The 19,409-nt window shown below is 37.6% G+C and overlaps 2 protein-coding genes, 1 non-coding gene and 1 pseudogene across 3 annotated transcripts; 2 read left to right on the top strand and 2 right to left on the bottom strand.

Moving 5' to 3' along the window:
• The first annotated feature begins 3,508 nt into the window (after window positions 1–3,508).
• LOC143852367 (receptor-like protein kinase ANXUR2 pseudogene) lies at window positions 3,509–6,665 on the top strand (annotated as a pseudogene).
• A 4,967-nt stretch (window positions 6,666–11,632) lies between these two features.
• On the top strand, window positions 11,633–12,527 carry LOC143883493 (kunitz trypsin inhibitor 5-like). The gene is made up of 2 exons (XM_077386842.1): window positions 11,633–12,056; window positions 12,306–12,527. Exons 1-2 carry the CDS (start codon window positions 11,662–11,664, stop codon window positions 12,520–12,522), a joined length of 612 nt encoding a protein of 203 aa, XP_077242957.1. The 5' UTR covers window positions 11,633–11,661; the 3' UTR covers window positions 12,523–12,527.
• Window positions 12,528–12,786: 259 nt separating this feature from the next.
• On the bottom strand, window positions 12,787–12,860 carry TRNAV-UAC (transfer RNA valine (anticodon UAC)). The gene has a single exon. It is a non-coding gene; the product is annotated as a tRNA-Val (tRNA).
• A 4,497-nt stretch (window positions 12,861–17,357) lies between these two features.
• LOC143883482 (protein TAPETUM DETERMINANT 1-like) lies at window positions 17,358–18,429 on the bottom strand. Its single transcript, XM_077386834.1, has 3 exons — window positions 18,296–18,429; window positions 17,983–18,090; window positions 17,358–17,849 (listed from the first exon to the last, which is right to left on the bottom strand). Exons 1-3 carry the CDS (start codon window positions 18,369–18,371, stop codon window positions 17,548–17,550), a joined length of 486 nt encoding a protein of 161 aa, XP_077242949.1. The 5' UTR covers window positions 18,372–18,429; the 3' UTR covers window positions 17,358–17,547.
• Window positions 18,430–19,409: the final 980 nt, after the last annotated feature.

Here is a 19,409-nt window from a genome sequence, read left to right as displayed (position 1 = left end):
AAAGGTGTAGAAGGCGGATGGAAAGTTTGAGCAAACCTATTAATATTATCTTCAAGGATGTCATGACTTGGGTTAACTCGCAAAATAAGTCCTTCTCGCGTATGTCCGATTGTTCTGAATGAGAAACTTGGTCCCCTGGTAAAATAAACATCCTTCGCAAGCTAAGGAACGATCCAAAGGTTCTCCAAGTGGTGTGGCTGTGTGGGTAAAACCGAGAAAAGATGAGCTTAAGCTTAATTTTGATGGAGCATCTAAGGGAACCCTGGCACGTCTAGTGGTGGGGGAGTTTTGAGGAACCATAATGATAAAGTAGTTTCGATTTTTCTCAATATTATAATAATGATACTAACATGCAAATGGAAGTTAGAAGCATGCTGGATGGTCTTAGATATTGCAAAGCTTTTGGCTTATTTAATATTGGGTTGGAATCTGAATAATACAGTGTTAATTGAACTTATTAATGATAATAAAGACGCTCCTTGATCCATTAAATTTTATTGGCAGGAATTGACATCTCTTATCTTAGAGTTGAAGCCGCAGATCTCTCTTGGTTATAGAGAAGCTAATCAAGTTGTTGACTCATTGGCCAATTATGCTTGTGAATGTAATAGTAATAAAGTTTTTAGATATTGAATGGAGCTCTTGACTTGATCTGGGGATACTGTCACATGTGATGCTTTGGGAATTCCAAGTACTCGATGTAAGTAAATTTTGTATTCTTCTAGGTCTCGAAGTTAGGTGGTATGTCCCCCTCTTGTAATTTTGTTCACATTAATAAAATTTAAGGTGCCCGCCCCGGTTTCTAGATAAATTCCGAACCTTCTTAAAAAAAATAATTAAATAAAAAAGGAACCAAAGAAAAAACAAAGATTCTATGAACCATCCAGAACTGAGCATTACTTCCACTACCGCTCTAATCTGATTTGGTATTGGAGCATACCAATCCAAAAGTTGAGAATTTCTTCAGAGACTAGATAACCATTTGTTCAGTGCCCTACAATAAATAAGTGGCCCGCCAAGACATTATCATCTTATATACACACCTTTTTTCCAAGATCGGACTGATGATAGCTTAGTGCGATGATGATTCCAATGATGAATCCATGTTTGGGGAATTCATGCTTATCCTTGTGGTATAGTATCTCTAGCATGAGAACCGGGGAGTTTTGGCATTCCTTGGATGATAGAATTATGGTTTATTGTAGGCACAAAGAGTGGAAGAATTCCTAGCCCAAAACCTTTGCTTGATCCCAAATATCATACTCAGCACAAAGTTTGACCCAAAATCAATTTGCAATTATAGCTATGAGCTTGTATATCTGAGATCCACGAGATTGAGCCCAAAAACTAGCAAAATAGCAGAAAGCTAGCTAGTTTCTGAGCCCAGTTGAACATTTGTTGGCATTTTCGTACATTTATTTGTGTACGAAAATATTTTCATACAATTATTTATGTGCGAAAATAATTTCGTACATTCCAGATTTGTACGAAATTCCAAAAGTTTAGTTAAATTTGTTCTGTACGAAATTTGCATCCGTATGCTCCCAAAGTATATGAAATTGGTGTACGAAATCCCAATCATACGAAAAACAGATCTGTAACCACTTTTTGATATTTGTGCGGAAATTTTTCCTCTCATTTGTGCTTATAAATAGGCCATAATTCTGTTTGTTTGTGGGTTCGGTTCTTTAGACCTTGGAACCTTTTTATTATAAATTTAGTTAAATTTTGGAGGTTTTCCCTCCAAATTCTTTCTAAAAAAGAAAGCTTTGCTGAATCTCACCAGAATCCAACTGAAAAATTTGCTAGAGATTTCAAAGGAAACTAAGGTTTTAAAAGCCTTATTCAACCTCTTTTCTCGAATTCTTCGTCAAATTCTATTAAAATTCAATGGAAGTTTGTGAATTATGGAGAATTCTTCTATAATTCTCAATAATTTTTAATGAAATTCAATATAATTTGAACTCTAAAAAGAACAAGTAGGTAATTGGTTAAAATTAGATTTCAAATAACCCATAGCATTGTTTTTATAGATTGGATCTCCAAATTTCTAGCAGATTGGATGAAAATTCTTGAAGTTTTGGAATTTCATACGAATTAATTAACAATTTTTGTATGAAAATATTCGTATGAAAATTTCAAATACGTACGAAAAGTCAGTATCCTCGGGATTTTCTTTCAAATTCAAAATAGCATGAAAATTTTATACGAAATTATTTTTCTATTCTGTACAAAATTATAGTATAGAAGTAATTTTGTATGAAATTTCAGAAGGAAGATCTAGTTAATGAAATCTTTGAATTTTTTTGCATAATCTGATTCTTAAGAGCAAGATTTCTTGGGCGGAAGTGGTGCCTAACACCTTCCACTCGCTTACCTTGTACAACCTAGAATCATGGCTGGACCAAAGCCTTATGCATAGTTAATTAAAGGACCTGGGCCCAATCCTAGGTGTCGACTCTACAGTCCTTGTCAGATTTGGTTTTGATAAGGATCTTGATTTGAATTTCCAAAAAGGTTTTCTTAAAATCTTGAAATTTCAAATCATTTCAAACTAACAAGGGAATTAAAGGACCAAATCTGTGGGGGAATGACCAGAAACACTACACATCCAAGGTTAGTATTTGAACTAAAATGACTAGTATACTCCTTTCCATAAGATTACACATCGAGTCAATGACCCTACACTTCACCACATTTAACGGGGATCTTATATAGGGTGTAGACTAATAATCTAGCTCATTGCCAATAAATAGCATTTCAATCCTCAACATGAAACCACAAATGCATTTGTAAATTCATTTCAAAGATAAATTTAGGGCCCGTTTGGATGCCAAGAAGATTTGGATTTGTATTTCTCACATTTGCAGCCCTTTTTGCATTGTAATTTGGATCGGATCAAATTCTTGGATTTCTAATTCAGCAGCTGACAGTGAAAAAAAATCAGATTTCTAAATTTGCTGTGGAAATAAGAAATTGGAAATCCACAGATCTGGCAGTTTCCTTCACCCTCTTTGCTCCTGAACCTCTCGCCTCCACTAGGAAGTACCCCCTTCTCTCTCTGTCTCCCTCAACATGAGCTGCTGGATCTATTCATTTTGTATTCAAAACTCAATTCCAAATCTAAATACAAAATGGGAGGTATCCAAACGGGCCTTAGGGTGATGATAAATCGACCCCCATCTTTCTCTCTCTCTAAGCACTGCCCTTCATGGGGGCCGATTTAAGATATATGGGCGTAGATTTATCACTGCCCTAAATTTATAGTCTCCAATTCCACCGCACGTTTATACCACAGCCAGCTCTGGCTTAGCAATGTGCCCTACCAGCGCAACATAAATTTTCCTTCAATGATTTTACTAAAATACGCCCACATGTTATCTGTTACCTCATTGAACTGAAGCCGAAACTAACGGTCGTCTATTCAAAAGGTTTAAAAAACAAAACATCTAATTTCAGCTTTTATTACCTCAATTCATGCTCTCTCCACGCGTTTCTGACCAATCAATGAAACAAAAATTTCCGTTTTTCTTCTCTGTCGCTCATCTCTAACAAACAAAAAAAAATCCCTCTTTCTCTCTCTCTAGGTTCTCTCTCTGTACCTGGTTTGGTTCCACAAGATCCAGGTAAGCTCCCATTGTTCTCATCTCCATGAAAGAAAAAATGGATTGAAAGAAACCAAATAAGAGAAGAAGAAAACAGAGAAAAATTTTTCCTGTTTATTTGAGCGTACAGGAAAACTCTTTTTTCTGTACGCTCCATATAAATTCTCTCCAAATCCTCAAAAGGGTTTTTCCCTCCAGCCATGAAAACCAAAACCCATATCTTACTTTTTACAATCTTCTTTTCATTGTTCCTCTTCAATGTCTCAAATGGGAATTATGTCCCAAAGGACTCAATTCTATTAAATTGTGGATCTTCTGAGGATGGCATTGATGCCGATGGCCGAAAATGGGTTGCGGATTCGAGTTCGAAATTCCTTCTCTCAACAGATAAATCGATATCCGCTCGAGCCGAATATCAAGACCCATCTTTGCCCTCACAATTTCCTTACATGTCAGCGAGAGTTTTCACGTCTGAATCGTCCTATTCCTTTCCTATTTCTTTGAAAAATCGGTATTGGGTCAGACTCCATTTTTACCCATCTTCATATGGCGGTCTAAACGCTACCGACGCCTATTTCTCTGTTGTGTCAAATGGGTTTACCTTTCTTCACAATTTTAGTGCTTCAATCACTGCAGAAGCTCTCACACAAGCCTACATTGTAAGGGAATTCTCTTTGAACCCCTCATCTAACATTCTCAATATCACCTTCACACCTTCTGATAAACACAATGCTTCTTACGCTTTCATCAATGGGATCGAGGTAATTTCAATGCCAAATGTTTATGATTCGCCTGCGACATTGGTTGGTTTTTCTGATCAGTCTGTAGAAGTTGGGAATTCAACAGTACAAACTATGTATAGATTAAATGTTGGGGGACAGTATGTACCCGTGAGTAACGACTCTGGCCTTAGTAGGACTTGGTATGATGACTCTCCTTACTTATATGGTGCTGCGTTCGGAGTCACCTTCGCGGTGTCTGATAATGTTAACATCCGATATCCCACGACAATGCCAGAGTATATCGCTCCGGTGGACATTTACAGTACAGCAAGGTCGATGGGACCGGATTCAAAGATCAACATGAATTATAATCTGACATGGGTCTTTCAAGTTGATGCGAATTTCACTTACGTGGTGAGGTTTCACTTCTGTGAGTTGCAATTGACAAAGATTAATCAGAGGGTTTTCGATATTTACCTTAATAACCAGACAGCGCAGGAGGCTGGTGATGTGATTGCATGGTCAGGGTCGAAGGCTGTGCCGGTTTATAAGGACTATGCTGTTTATGTAAGTGATGGGCCTGGTGATGATACGCAGTTATGGGTGGCCTTGCACCCTAATGCTGATGCAAAGCCTGAATATTATGACTCTATACTCAATGGATTGGAGATCTTTAAGTTGAATGACACAACTGGGAACTTGGCAGGGCCTAATCCGGTGCCATCACCTATGCTTCTAGAGGCAGAATCTAATGATCTAGAGGCAAGTACGAGTTCAAATTCGAACAAAAAGGCCCATGTGATTGGAGGGGCTGCTGGTGGGGCTGCCGCAGTTGGTTTAGTGTTTGCTATCTGCATTGTGGTTTATCAGCGTAAAAAGAAAGTCATGGGTAGTGAGTCTAGTGGTTCAGGTTGGTTGCCACTCTATGGGAATTCGACTTCACACACAAGTGGTAGCAAGTCGACAATCTCGGGCAAGAGCTGTGCGAGTAGTCATATTTCGTCCTTGGCTGTGAGTCTATGCAGGCATTTCTCCTTTGCTGAGATTAAACAAGGTACTAAGAACTTTGATGAGTCACTTGTTATTGGAGTTGGAGGTTTTGGAAAGGTTTATAAAGGAGTTATTGATGGAGGGACTAAAGTAGCTATCAAAAGATCAAACCCATCTTCAGAACAAGGTATTAATGAGTTCCAGACAGAAATTGAGATGCTTTCTAAGCTGAGACACAGGCATTTGGTGTCTTTGATTGGATACTGTGAAGAAAACAATGAAATGATCTTGGTTTATGATTACATGGCTCATGGGACTCTAAGGGAGCATCTTTATAAGAGCAATATGCCTCCTCTTTCATGGAAACAGAGGTTGGAGATTTGCATTGGAGCTGCAAGGGGACTTCACTACCTTCACACAGGTGCTAAGTACACAATCATTCACAGGGATGTGAAGACTACCAACATTCTTGTGGATGAGAAATGGGTCGCTAAAGTTTCCGATTTTGGGCTGTCGAAAACGGGCCCTAATCTAAATCAAACCCATGTTAGTACAGTGGTGAAAGGTAGTTTTGGATATTTGGATCCCGAATATTTCAGAAGACAACAGTTGACAGAGAAATCCGATGTTTACTCATTTGGTGTCGTTCTTTTCGAGGTCTTGTGCGCAAGGCCAGCGCTTAATCCGAGCCTTCCTAAGGAACAAGTTAGTCTTGCAGATTGGGCTCTACACTGCCAAAGAAAGAGAATTCTTGAGGATATAATTGATCCTAACCTTAAAGGAAAGATTAATCCCGAGTGCTTAAAGAAATTTGCAGAGACAGCTGAGAAATGTTTGTCTGACCAAGGAATCGATAGGCCGGCAATGGGAGATGTGCTGTGGAATCTAGAATTCGCGCTCCAATTACAGGAAAATCCTGATGGTGGGAAAACAATTGTGAGTGAGGCCAATAACTACCCTGAGGCTCTTGCGAACGATAGTTCGATTGGACACAACAGTAACATAAGCATAGGGTGCGAGAGTGAGGTGAGCGAGGATTCTGACTTAAACTCAAGTGCAGTGTTCTCACAGCTCATCAATCCAAAGGGGCGATAAGTATGCTATCAATGGTGAATCATGAGAACACTGGTGATTTACTGTATGTCATACATCCATAGGTTGATTATCCAATTGCTATTCAAGCAATAAAAGGCAAGCTTTTTTGGGTGCTTCATTGGATGCCTTTGCTGTTTGTTCTGTGTATTGTTTTTTTTATACTAGCCCCATAAATGTTCAATTGAGATAGGCTCTTGAAACTTAGAGTAAATTGTCTTAAAGAGTTCAAACAAAGTCATATCTCTTAACCTCAGGTCTGCTTGTTATTTATTTAATTATGTGTTAGCAAGTGTACTACCTATGAAGCAACTGTTTCTTTGATTTTTTAAAGCATCTTGATAATAATGCTTCTTATGCAATGTCAAAGTGATATAACTAAATTGGTTTCTTCTACAGCATGAAAAAAAGAAGGCAAAGTTGGTCCATGCTTATTAAGTTGCTTTCCAAATACCATTTAAATTTCTGCTGGTATTCTCAAATGATGAAACATGATTGATCTGTTCTTCAGAACAGAAAATTGGACGATGAAATTAATGTCCTTTTGGGTGCTTGAGAGTATGTTTTTTTCTTAAAGTGCTGCATGTGGAAAAGTTGTAAATATATTATGCTAATTACTAAAATAAAAAGTATTGGTTTACCGAACCCAAGGACGAAGTCAAGACAACCATCAGTATCAATAATCATGTAAATGATTGTGCATAATACTAGTGTTTTGAATCTAGTTTGAATGACAGATGTAGCATCCATTTTAAGACTTTATGAATTCAAATATTCCATCAGAAAAAAGGTAAATTTGGTGGTCGTGGCCCATTCAGAGTTTTGAGAATGGTTGCTACTGTTTTCTGTATCTAGATGATCTATTTCATTGATTATTCAGAAGTGGTTAAGCTAATTATATTCTTATATACCAGGACAAAAAAAGGTATATTTAGGCAATACTAAAATTCTCTCTTAAATAATTTATGGTACTGTTACAAAGAAAGAAAGAAAAGATTCAATTTGATGAGTTTTCTCAAGTATAGATATGGTACAGAAATCCATATTAGCTTCTTCTCCCTTTCTACGTGAACGAATATGGAGTAGGAGTAATTTTGAGTCCATTAATCAGTTTTGGACTCACATTGGGTTCTCAAAATCCAAAACAAGCAAGGCTTAAGTATCTTATTGAATCTATTCTAACCTGGTTAGTTATGCAATTTCTCAATCAATTACTCTATTGGAAGCTTACACAGAATTTCACGTCATGTATTACATGTGTATGTTAAACCAAATTTTTGTGCTCAGAGCCGCACTGATTTGGATCCATGATTTTACACCATAAATAGGTAATCAGTTTTAAATTGTTTCCCCTTTGATGGAATCTAGAGTGTATGCTCATAATGATGTTTAGATAGTAGGAATCTTGTATTAATCAAGGATTAAGTTCAGTACATATATGGTATTGGAGCCAAGACAACCCAAGCTTCTATTGATTGTTGAAGAAGAGTGACTTGAAAACCCAAAATTTGATTGGGCAGAAAAAAATGCCCTCATGGAGATTTATCCTACTGGTTTGCAACTTTTTATTTATGATTCAATCAATCCTATGGACAGTGCTTGCCATTAACAATTAGCACCTACATGGCCACCATTTTCATGGAAATCCTGCATAATTTAGACTGAAATCACATACATGACAATTACTAATCTTGGAACTTGGATTGGATGTGCTGCTGAACTCTTCAACAGCAACTACACCATATACCCTTCCCAAATACTCGTCTCTTCCCTAAAATTCAAAGAGTATTAGTCATTGGTCTAGAGTTAATTTATACTTTGGAGTTCAAAGGGTTGGGATGAATTTAAATGGATCAAATTTACTTCTAAAGAAAGATGTGTTTTTGTTTTTTGTACTTAAGTAGAGTAGTGCTCAACAACAAATCATATAATGGATAATTGATATGAATGCATGTGAAATATATGTAAATTTTGTACTATTTGATAGCAGTCTATTCTAACAATGGTTCTATTATATGGTGAGCCCAAACCAAATGTGAAATGTAGAAAAACAAGCATGCACCAAGAAAATAAGAACATGAGATTTAACATGGTTCGACCAAGATGCCTACATCCACGGGTGAGATACATCTTCTACTTTGAGAAAACAATAAAATATGATTAGAGCGGGATTAACCATAAACCACAAACTGTAACCCTTTCCTTTTCTCTTCTCAACAAGACCTACACAACACAAGAAAAAACCCTCTCAATTTCTCACCACAAGAGAACAACTTGATGAAAACTAGGTTTTCCTCTTTCTCTCACCACCACCCAAGGTAAGTAATCGTCATAATAAGAGGTCGGGCAACCCATTGTATTGGCCGAGCTCTGAAGATGAGTTCTATCCATGTTGCAATCTGTTAGGAAGCTTTTGCCCAAGTTCACTTTCAATTCAGACATCACTTCGAACCATCTCAAAATGATGTGCACCTTATGGATTAGAATCTAGTTCACTCAACAAAAAAGATGGTGTCCACAAATTGGAGGTGTGATATCGATCCTTCCCCCTCTTCTAAGGTTCACCCTTTCTTGATACCAATGCTTGGAACAAACCTTTTTCTATATTAGTGAACTTCTAAATGGAGTTGCAATTTACCTAATAGGAGAGAAGATAAGCCTTTATTCAATTTCACTCTGAAATACACCAGTAGCTTCTACTAGAAATCTTTTATATTATGTGGTTTTTGTTGATGATTATACTAGATTCACATGGATTTATCCCTTAACCAGATTTCTTTGAGAAAAGTAAAATTTTCAAAGTCTTGTTAAAAATAGATTTGATACAAAAATTTAAGTATTCCAATGTGAAGGAGGAGATGAAATATATGTCCACTGACTTTAATGAATATTTGGGTGTAGATGTTTTCATTATCTTTATGTCTCACTAGTGCTCTCATACATTGTATGGCTTCTTTGATGCTGACTGGGCTGGTTGTCGAATAACTCAACCACTGGATTTTGTGTTTTCCTCTCTGCCAACTACATCTCTTGGTACTCTAGAAAACAACCAACCATTTCTTGTTTTAGAGTGTGTTAGAGTAATTAGGTCAAGCAAGAGTTGCTTGAAGCATTACACCCAAGGTATCTAATTTGGAATACCAAGTTTGTTACCTCTAGCTCCTATATATAGAGATACACTAGGGTTTTAATAGGTTAATGGGCTCTAGCCCAAATAGGCCCACTACACTGGTCCATTATCTTATTGGGCTTATATTAGAACATAATATGGTTATATTATATACCCAACAGAGTGGAGGCTGAATATCTATCTGTAAACTTGGGAACCTCGAGATACCACTTGTTGGGACCCGGGTAGAACTCACCATTAAAAGCTAGCAGTTAAAGGGAGGGTGCCTAAGTCCTTATAAGCCCATCCACATCCATTAACGTTTCCCGATGTGGGATTTTCTTTTGCGTGGAACCCCAACACTATCTATTGATGGCCTCTACAACAGCCAAACTTACTTGACTTCATTTATATTTCATAATCGTGATTATCTTCTTCTCTAGGTCTCACACAAAATACATCGTGCTAAATTATCATTTTTTTCTAAGAATTTTTTCTTATGGGTTCAATTACTTACTCACCAAGTTGGCCATCTACTTCATTGTTAAATCAGCTTGTCTGGGAGTAATAAAGCCACAAATCATGGATCAAATGAAACAAACTCATCAACAAATGAAGCCACAAATCAAGGAACAAATGAAAGAAACTTTGCAACAAATGAAGGCACAAATCAAGGGTAGATGGGCTATTTAAAATTCAAAAATAGAATATAGACAAGGATATGCACAATGCCACATGAATAAACCAAAGCCCAAATCTCAAAAGTGCAGCAAATCTATCAGGAGATAATGTTGTAAATATAATTCTAACCATAAAACATGCCAACCACTTGTTTTAAAACTAGTGAAAGCCTTCTCACATGTCTTGTATTTTGTTTCTTTCTATTATCTGTTCTCTAAGACCATATTCTCTTTAAGTAATATGGCAGTCTAATCATGTCCATCTATTCTTTTAAGCACTTCATTGTAAGAGTGAGAATAACTATGTAATTTTATTCGTTTCAATTGTTTGTGGGGTCAATCGACAATCCTTAGATTCATCATCCTCGTGATTTCAGCATAATCTAGACCGTTCATCTAGTGGTTCCCACCTTAGATTCCTCATAGACTGAAAATCATTCCAATCAGACGATCTTAATCATCCGAATAAAGGACTTCCCTCAATTCTCTATTTTCTAACTGCTGTCTTGTGGGACCCAAACCGAATGCTCCGGATTATCGGATCGGAGCAATTTTCCTTCTATGTACAATCCATAATGGCCACATCAAAAGAACGGCCTGGATCATACAAGCACCTTTTGGTGGGCCCAATTCCCTCTCTCCAATAGCCCATCTAAGAAGTGCACACGGACCCACCCACCCAATATTTTTATCCATCCACAAAAGCACAAAGAAAACAAAACAAAACTATACAAATTTCATGTTTAGGGGATGATTTTTCACCCCCGTAGGATTATGCGCTCCCCCCTTTAACGTGAATGTTGGTAGACAAACTTTAAGCATTTTGACGTCAAATCACGTTAAAAGTGGGGCGCATAATCCTACACGGGGGACGGGTTTGAAAAAAATCATCTCCCTTTCATGTTTTGCCTTGATTTTTCAGTTCGTGTGTCATTTTACGCACCGGTGCCTAATACGCACCATTCAGCATAAAAAAATGTCAAAACTACACAAAAGTCTTACTTTGAGCCTCTCTCGTTTGTCAGCTGTCACATCACATGTTCGCACTAGCGAGCACGGGTGCGTAATACGCACCATCCTTATGATAAACTTTCGATCAATAAATAATGGTAAATGGTATATTCGCCCTCTTTTCTTCCCTTGTAGTGTGAAAAGAGTAGTCCTAAGCATGGTTTTAAATTTCGATTTTGGCCCCGGCTGAAACTGAAATTTTGGCTGAAATCCCAAAATTTAGGTAGTTCGGCCGAAATTTTGAAAAGAAATAAAAAACGGTATTTTTTGAAATTTTGGCCGAAATTCCTGAAATTTCCTTCCAAAATTTCAACCGAATTTCAGGAATTTTAGCTTCGATACGTTTCAGTTTAAACTAGAGGGGTGGCCGTGGAAAGAAAAAGGGACGATTTTATCACTTGTAAAGCCTATAAATCCGTCCAGTTCAAATCCTTCACCAGACCTGTTAGTTAATGGCAACCATGAGAACAAACTTTCTTCTTCATTCATCCTTCTTACTGTGGGCCCTCGCTATAGTGACCCCACCATCCGAGGCCGAGGTGGCACCAGACGCCGCACTTGACATAGACGGCCGTGTGCTCCAATCAGGCGTCCAATACTATATCCTACCTGTCTCCGGCGGCCATGGAGTGACACTCACTAGCCGGAATTGGCCGTGCCCCTTGAACGTCGCCCAATTGGATTTGGACACATCGGACGGTCTCCCATTAACCTTTTCTCCTGTCAATGCCACCGAGAAGGTGGTGCAGGTCTCAATGGATGTGAGAATTATGTTCTTGGCGGCGACCGTCTGCGTCCAATCAACCGTGTGGAGGGTCGGAGATGCTGATCTAGTGACCCGACGGAGGTACTGTTAGATTGTATTGGATCAGATCAGTAAAGATTTGACTGTTAGATCCTTATAGTGGTAGATTAGGAAGTTATTTTAGTTATATATTTTGAATTTCAAACACAAATAGTTATAGGCACTTAAGTACATGCTAATCATATATGCCATGGAAAGAAACTACTGGTAAAATTTCTCTATAAATATAGTGCACATGCACTCAAATATGCTAATCTTCATATTTTCTAACTATTTTTCAAACATTTTCAGATATGTGACGACGGGGGCGGCCACGAGCGCGTCGAGCAACTGGTTTAAGATAGAGAGAGAAGGGGGTGATTACAAGTTGGTATTCTGCCCCAGGGTTTGTATGGAATGTAATGTGGATTGTGGGGAAGTTGGGGTTCTGTATGAGAGGGGGAAGAATTGGTTGGCTTTGAGTGATGTTCCTTTTCCTGTTGTGTTCAAAAGGGTGTGTAAATTGTAAAACAAGGGGGGGTGTCTAGTGAGAGAATAAAAGAAGAGTAATAGATGGTTGTTGCTAAATTGAGCTGGGGGTTGCTAAACTTAAAAAAGGTAATATAGATAAAAAGAGAGATATTTGCTAGGAAATTTTGCAGGAAGTCATTTCGCGTATCACTTTTGCAGGAGAGAACAACCAGCTCAGATGAATTAAATAAATAAGACAAATTCTGCTAAAAAAATGAGCCTGTGTTGAGGGAAAAAATGGAAAATACAAAAAGATGGAAAATGGTGCTGCCCAGGTTCGAACTGGGGACCTTCAGTGTGTAAGACTGACGTGATAACCGACTACACCACAGCACCTTAACGTGGTGTAAAAGTTTATCTTTATTTATATAATTGCAATTAAAGGTTCCAATTTGCACCCACTACTTTACGTGAGAATATATAACTTTTCAAATTACTTCTTAAGTACATTGTAACAATCCAATATTGATCCTCCAAGTCAAATTACAGAACTAAAAAAGGTATTCTGTTTTTCCATCGAGCCAAACTCTTACGACTGATCAAGCTACAAGCATGGTTTTAAATTTCGTCCGAAATTCGAAATTTTCGGTCAAGATCGAAACCGAAACGTTCCGAAACTGAAATTAGCGAAACGTAACAAATTTGGGAAATTTCGTCAATTTCAGCGAAATTTGGAAAAAATATTAATTTTTTATTCCTTTCCCATTTCGTGTGTCTTTACCAAAATTTGAAATTTATGCCGAAACCGAAATTTCAAACCATGGCTACAAGCATGAGTCGGCAGTCAGCTAGGGGGCGACTGGGATCGGAAGAGAGGGAGGGCTTAATTTTCTTTTTGCTAACGTCAAAAGTCCCTAAAAACTAGTGAAAAAAATAACAATTTAGAATTGATTTTCTGTTTTCTTGGGTTTTTAGTAGCTTTTTATGCTATCCTCACTCTCAGCCTCTCAAGTCACTCCCTCTCCCTCTTATTTCTCATGACTGATCACAAATATTCTATGGAATATATATATTTTTTGATGGGTAATGGAATATTTTCTCATGGTGGCCAAACATATATAGCCTTAATTAAGGTCAATTTGGTGGATTTCTTGCTTAAAAAAATTACACTTGACTGATAATCATAGCCTTATAGAATAAAGAAAGATGAAGCAAATGGATCTGACGTTAGAGAAGATTTGAGACATGAGGCTAAGGTGGTAAGGGTGTATTTTTCTAAGGTTCATATTTCGAATTAGGGCTATCCTTGTTATAATGAATTGCACTAGACATTTACTATCAATCCTTCATTCCCTCACTCATGGTTTCTCAAGGTATTAGGGTGGCCGTTAGGGTTGTTTTCTAACCCTTGCTGCATTCTCCCATCTTTGTTGCAACAAACCCAAAAATTGTGTGAATCATCCCCTCTATCAAAATGAATTTCTTGGTAAAAATAGAGCTTTTCTTTCATCTTCAGATTCTCATCTCACTCCTTTCTCATATGCAAAAGCCAAATACTCAACAGTCTTGAACAAATGCTATGGAAGTTGAACTCCATGCTCATGAGCAAAACGGACCTTGGGAATTGGTACCGCGCGGGCAGGCCAGCTTCGAATGCCTATGAACATTATTAATCAAAGGGTAGTCATGAGAGAACTCAGAAAGCAGGAAGCTCAATGTTAAATATTGAGTAGATGTTATGTCTTCCACAAAAGCAGGGCTCTACATATAGTTTTTGCTCATTATGCTTGAGGTGTAACAAGATTGACATGAAGATTCTCTGGGTTTTTGCAAGATTTAAGGGTTTCTAAGGATAATTGAGGCTAACTACAATTTGTCACTTAGGTGTCTTTGCTATCATTCGCTAGGAGTACCAACCTTTTTTTCCATTTAGAAAAGCTAAAAGGTCCATCTGATTGCACCAAAAAAATAGGAAAATCAAAATAAAAGAACATAAGATCCTTTTGCAGCTATTGTTTGGTTGTCATTTACTATCCACATGATAGTCTATGAAGGAATGAAGATTTTCCACTAATCTTAGGTTCTCCGAGGAGTACATTTAACATAATGTGTGCTCATATAAAGCACTGAAGAGATAAACCAGGAAAGAGATAATGATGAGATTAGGAAAATATTCCTAATCTAAACTACCTACCTAAGTATCTAATGCTTTAGATCGAATGGTAACTGATCTGATATACTCCAACATGCTCCTTCAAACATATGTACAGATTGGAAATATACATATGTTTTATTACAATGAAATATCTCCAAAAAATAATTAGCATGCTGGTTGAATCTGCTGATGTAATTCACATCGTCGAAGGTGATGGTGAAGGTTTGCTGATGATGATGACTGATGCATGTTGCCAAATGTACTTTAATTATGGTGAGTGATGCTGGGTATCAAAGAAAACTTAGTTTGCAAGATGAGTAGCGAAAAAGTCTCAATGGGTTAGATGGGACTCAGGTCTCCACAGATGAGTCTCTATAAGCCGGTTTGGGATCGATCCTCAAGGAAATGAGTAATTATAGATTAGGCCTCAATTGGCAAGTCATTATGGGTCGCTTTGTTTATGTATCTTCCTAGAAACCTAGAATACTCTTTTAAGCACGCACCTCAAGAATAATGAGCACCTAAACTGAAAAGGGATCCTATTCACGGTCTTAGTTGAGAAGATGGGGAAATGGTTCCGGCTTTTTGGGTTTGGGTTAATCCATTGCGATCCTTGTAATTTTGCTTTCTCTCATATTGTAAGATCGTGTTCTCGCCCAAGGACGTAGGCATCTTGGCCGAACCACGTAAAATCTTAGTATTGATCTTGTGGCTTGTATTTAGTTTTACTTTTCTGTTTACTTGTGCAAGATTGCAGGCCGGATTTTCTCAACATATGCGAAAATTAAGACTTAAGACCGTTGATCTTATGACATGACCTGCAAAGTCTTGGTCAATTCCAAACGGGCATCCCATGTATAATTCAAAGGACTACAGAAATAACAGTTTAGCTTTTCTTGGTGGAATCCTAAGTAAAGATTGATGAATCTGATAGTGTAAACGAGGCAGAATTTGAGACCAATAAATGATGCTTTATAAGATTCAAGGTCACGATTACAGATTCATCCCCTTGTTGGATCCAAAATTGATCATTGGGATTAATCCACATCACGACTGTCAGCCTAGTGCGACTCTTTTAATGTTTTAGCAATAGAAGAAGAAATAAGATCCATCCTATGAAGAATTGAAGGGCCTTTTCAGTTTTCAAACCTTTCCTGCAAACAATAAATCCCAACCATGTGCAATTGAAGGCAAAACAAAAGAAACAAAAAGGATTGACAAAAGCTTCAAGAAGGTGAATAATGGCACAAACTAAAGTCATATGCTTAAAGAGGCAACACAAAAGAAAAAGCTCTCTCTCTCTCTCTCTCTCTCTCTCTCTCTCTCTCTCAACCCCATCTTCTTCATTCCTTCCCTCACCATTTTATACAAGCTTACAAAACCATCCATCAGATTATTGCCCGTCACTGTTCATTCCCAACAAGAAATACAGGTTACCCCTTCAATTCGAACCTCGTTTTATGAAAAAAAATCTCTTCCTTTCAAAGGTTCCAACCAATTTGCTGAACTAGGTTATCTGTACTCTTTGTAACTATTTTTCTCTCTCCTCTCTTATTCCCATCTCTCTGACTCTCTCTACTTCTATTCTCCTAGATTTGTGGGCCTGATGCCAACATCTAACCACCTACAACACCTCAGAAGGATAAAAGTAGAGAGAGAAAATGCTCTTTCTTTTGTCTTTCTATTTCTATTTTGCATATTTTACTTTTAGTCCTCCCCAACATCCATACTGACATTGTCTGTATTGCCCCAATCATCCTTGGCAAAATGACCAGACATCTCTAACTCTAGAAGGACAAAATAAAAAACAAGAATACTATTATAGCACCTTTTTTTTTCCTTCTGAGAGAGAAAGAGAAAGTCTAAAAATACCTTGCAAAAGAAAACGGAGTGTCTGTTCCCACCATGCACCATTTTTTTGAAATGGTCCACCATGCACCATGCATACATATAAAGAGTAGGGCTGCAATTCAGGTCGGGCGGGTCAGGTTTTGGAGAGCCCAACCCTACCCGAGAAATATATCGGGTCGGGTTTTTTTCGGAAAACCCACGATTCCCAAACCTGGCCCTACCCATGATAAATCTCGGGTCGGGTCGGGTCGGGTCGGTTCGGGTTTTTTGACGTTGACGCAATTTTTTAAGGAAAACTCTTGTTTGGCAAGGCAACTCAACTCATAGAAGCAGAAATTACACTCACATTACACTTGAATCAAACAATGATGTAATTACACTCACATTACACTTGAATCAAACAATGCTGTAATCAAACAATGTTGTAATTACAATCAATGTTGAATCAAACACTTGAATCAACTCAACTCATAGAAGCATAAATTACACTCACACACAATAACAGTGGGTGCGTGGGTTTTCACTTTTAACTTTTAACTAACAATAGAAAAAAATGTACATACTATAACTTATGTAACTCGGGTCGGGTCGGATTGGGCCCCTTCAAACCCGGCTCGACCCGAGATTCATGCGGGCTTTTGAATGCTCAACCCGGCTCGACCCGAAACCCATGAAACCTGAACCCAACCTAGGCTATTTTCGGGTCGGGTCGATGCGGATCGGGTAAAACCCGGCTCGAGTTGCAGCCCTAATAAAGAGTAGCATTTTGACTATAGAAAATTCAGATTATGTAGAAAGGAAATTATCATTCATGATGATAGTAATGATGATAATATAATAACATTAATAAAATCATGGATACATAGTACTATCTCTGTTGGCTAAATACTAGGTCTGTGCAAAAGCTGATTAAGATCAAAGCTGACTAAGATTTTTCATCTGTTGTCCCTTTTTTTGAGTTATGGGATTTTTGTAGTATTGGATTCTGGTAATAGGTTTTGGTTTAGATTTTCATGTATGGTGCAACTGGGTCTGGATATTACATGGAAATAGAAAAGGGTTTGCTTGTGAAGTTTCTCAGCAAAACCTACTATATTTGAATTCCAGTGGGTACATAAAGGTGTTTGAGTAAGTGAAGCGAATTATCTGGCTACTCCTTAAAGGTCTGCCTTCATTTACCAAGCAATCATCAAAAGACAGTCTCTTGAAAGTTCTTGGGTTTACTATCCTTGCAGAAGCAAACCATCCACAGTGCAGATGTATGTTGGAAGGAGCACACCCAGACATGCAAGTGTTGACAATCTCAACTATGTATTGTGGGATTCCTGCTGATGAAAGTCTGCTCTGAGAAATGCTTATATCTCTGTTTGTGCATACCCCTAACAAAAAATATATGAAAAAGAAGACCCAAATTAGAAACAATCCATATACAACTATAGAAAAAGTAAAAGAAGAAATCTAAAAATCCAAGGAGAGATGAGATTATCTGCTAGATTGGTAGATGGACTTTACCCTTTCTCATCAGCTTCCTATTCCTTGAGTAAACTGGTTCTGATTTCTGTGCCAGAGTTGTTGATTGATTATCTTCATGCACTTGATGTTGGAAACTTTTTGAAGCTCCTAAGGTTGGAAACACAGACATGTAAGTATATGACTTCCCATGTGTTTTGGAGATTTTAATGGGTGATTATAGTATTGGGTGACAAAAAAATATGAAATTCAATACCTAAAACTAAAATTTTTGTGAGGGACTCAAAGTGGATTGAAGAATTGAAGTTGGTTTCTATAATATGTTCTTTTTCTTTCTTTTTTTCCTCTCTAGTACCTGAGTATAAGCCAACATTGCAGACTAAGATGATGATAATTGTCAAGCAGATGAAGAAGGCATGAAGAGCACCCATCGGTTTCTTCTGCAAAAACCACTTTGCAATGATGAAATTTAGAGAGAGAGAGAGAGAGAGAGAGGTTGTGGGTTTTGGTGCTCCCTACAGATATACAAGTGATGGGCCTTTGAAAGCAAAGAACAAAAGGTAGAAGGGACCACCTATGATTTCCTCCTAACAGTTCATTCCCAACTTCTTCTCAGACAAAAGAAAGAAAACCCATTTAATGCACAATTTGCAAAAGCCCTTTTTCATCCCTGTAGAGACCAAGAATGTCATTGCCCATACAGCCATGTTTGCTCTATGTAGCCTGGAAAACCTTTTGTTTAAGGCCACATAATACTGCCATGATTGAATGCAAAACACTTGATTATGTCGGCTGGTTTCATTATTTCTAAGTGTTATGAAATTCTTAACCATTGGATTAGACGATGAATTAAAAATTACACTAAACAAAAGCGTATCTTTCATCGTACCAATGTTGGGGAAACTAATAGATGGACGGTGAAAGGTACGCTTCGGTTTAGTGTAATTTTTAATTCATTGTCTGATCCAATGGTTTAGATTTCCCAACACACAAGGAATGTGTTAAAACCAAAAAGATAGATGCTCTTAAATTATTCTCCAAGCCATTCAATTCTCTCATATTGTCAGTATTAGGAAATTTTTATCAGTTAGACTGTGCTTCAAATTTAGAAAAACAAAGAACTAAGTATTCTAAACACTAAAATAAATGTTACGAAGTACTTTTTCCCAAGCCACTACAATCGTGAATCTCAAGCAATTTTCAATGCCATCTTAAGAATCGGAAAAGAATACAAAAGAGAAGAAAAAGAGCTGAAATTCTTCATGGGTTTTGAATGTGACATATGTTTTGGCTCGATTACCCAATGTGACGAACGATCAGACAGTGCGAGTAGTGTGTGATTTATGATGAATGCACGGGCATGCCAGTTCATAAAAAGTCCAAATTTCAATTCTAGGGACAATCAATTTCCATCCCTTGAGATTGGATTTCAGACAATTGAGATGTGCTACAATGTAAAAGATTAAATA

This window comes from Tasmannia lanceolata, unplaced genomic scaffold, assembly GCF_043159265.1.
Source record: "Tasmannia lanceolata isolate RefF3 unplaced genomic scaffold, GAP_Taslan_0.1 ptg000002l, whole genome shotgun sequence".
Lineage (NCBI taxonomy): Eukaryota > Viridiplantae > Streptophyta > Magnoliopsida > Canellales > Winteraceae > Tasmannia > Tasmannia lanceolata.
This window is presented reverse-complemented; position numbering and strand designations above follow the sequence as displayed.

Excerpts from the sequence above, each read along its gene's own strand:
- LOC143883493 (XM_077386842.1), top strand. The coding sequence starts at position 11,662 with ATGGCAACCATGAGAACAAACTTTCTTCTTCATTCATCCTTCTTACTG. Across the intron at positions 12,057-12,305 it reads GATCTAGTGACCCGACGGAG|ATATGTGACGACGGGGGCGG; the intron begins GTACTGTTAGAT and ends AAACATTTTCAG.
- LOC143883482 (XM_077386834.1), bottom strand. The coding sequence starts at position 18,371 with ATGGGTGCTCTTCATGCCTTCTTCATCTGCTTGACAATTATCATCATC. Across the intron at positions 18,091-18,295 it reads CAATGTTGGCTTATACTCAG|GAGCTTCAAAAAGTTTCCAA; the intron begins GTACTAGAGAGG and ends TTCCAACCTTAG. Across the intron at positions 17,850-17,982 it reads TAGGAAGCTGATGAGAAAGG|GGGTATGCACAAACAGAGAT; the intron begins GTAAAGTCCATC and ends ATTTTTTGTTAG.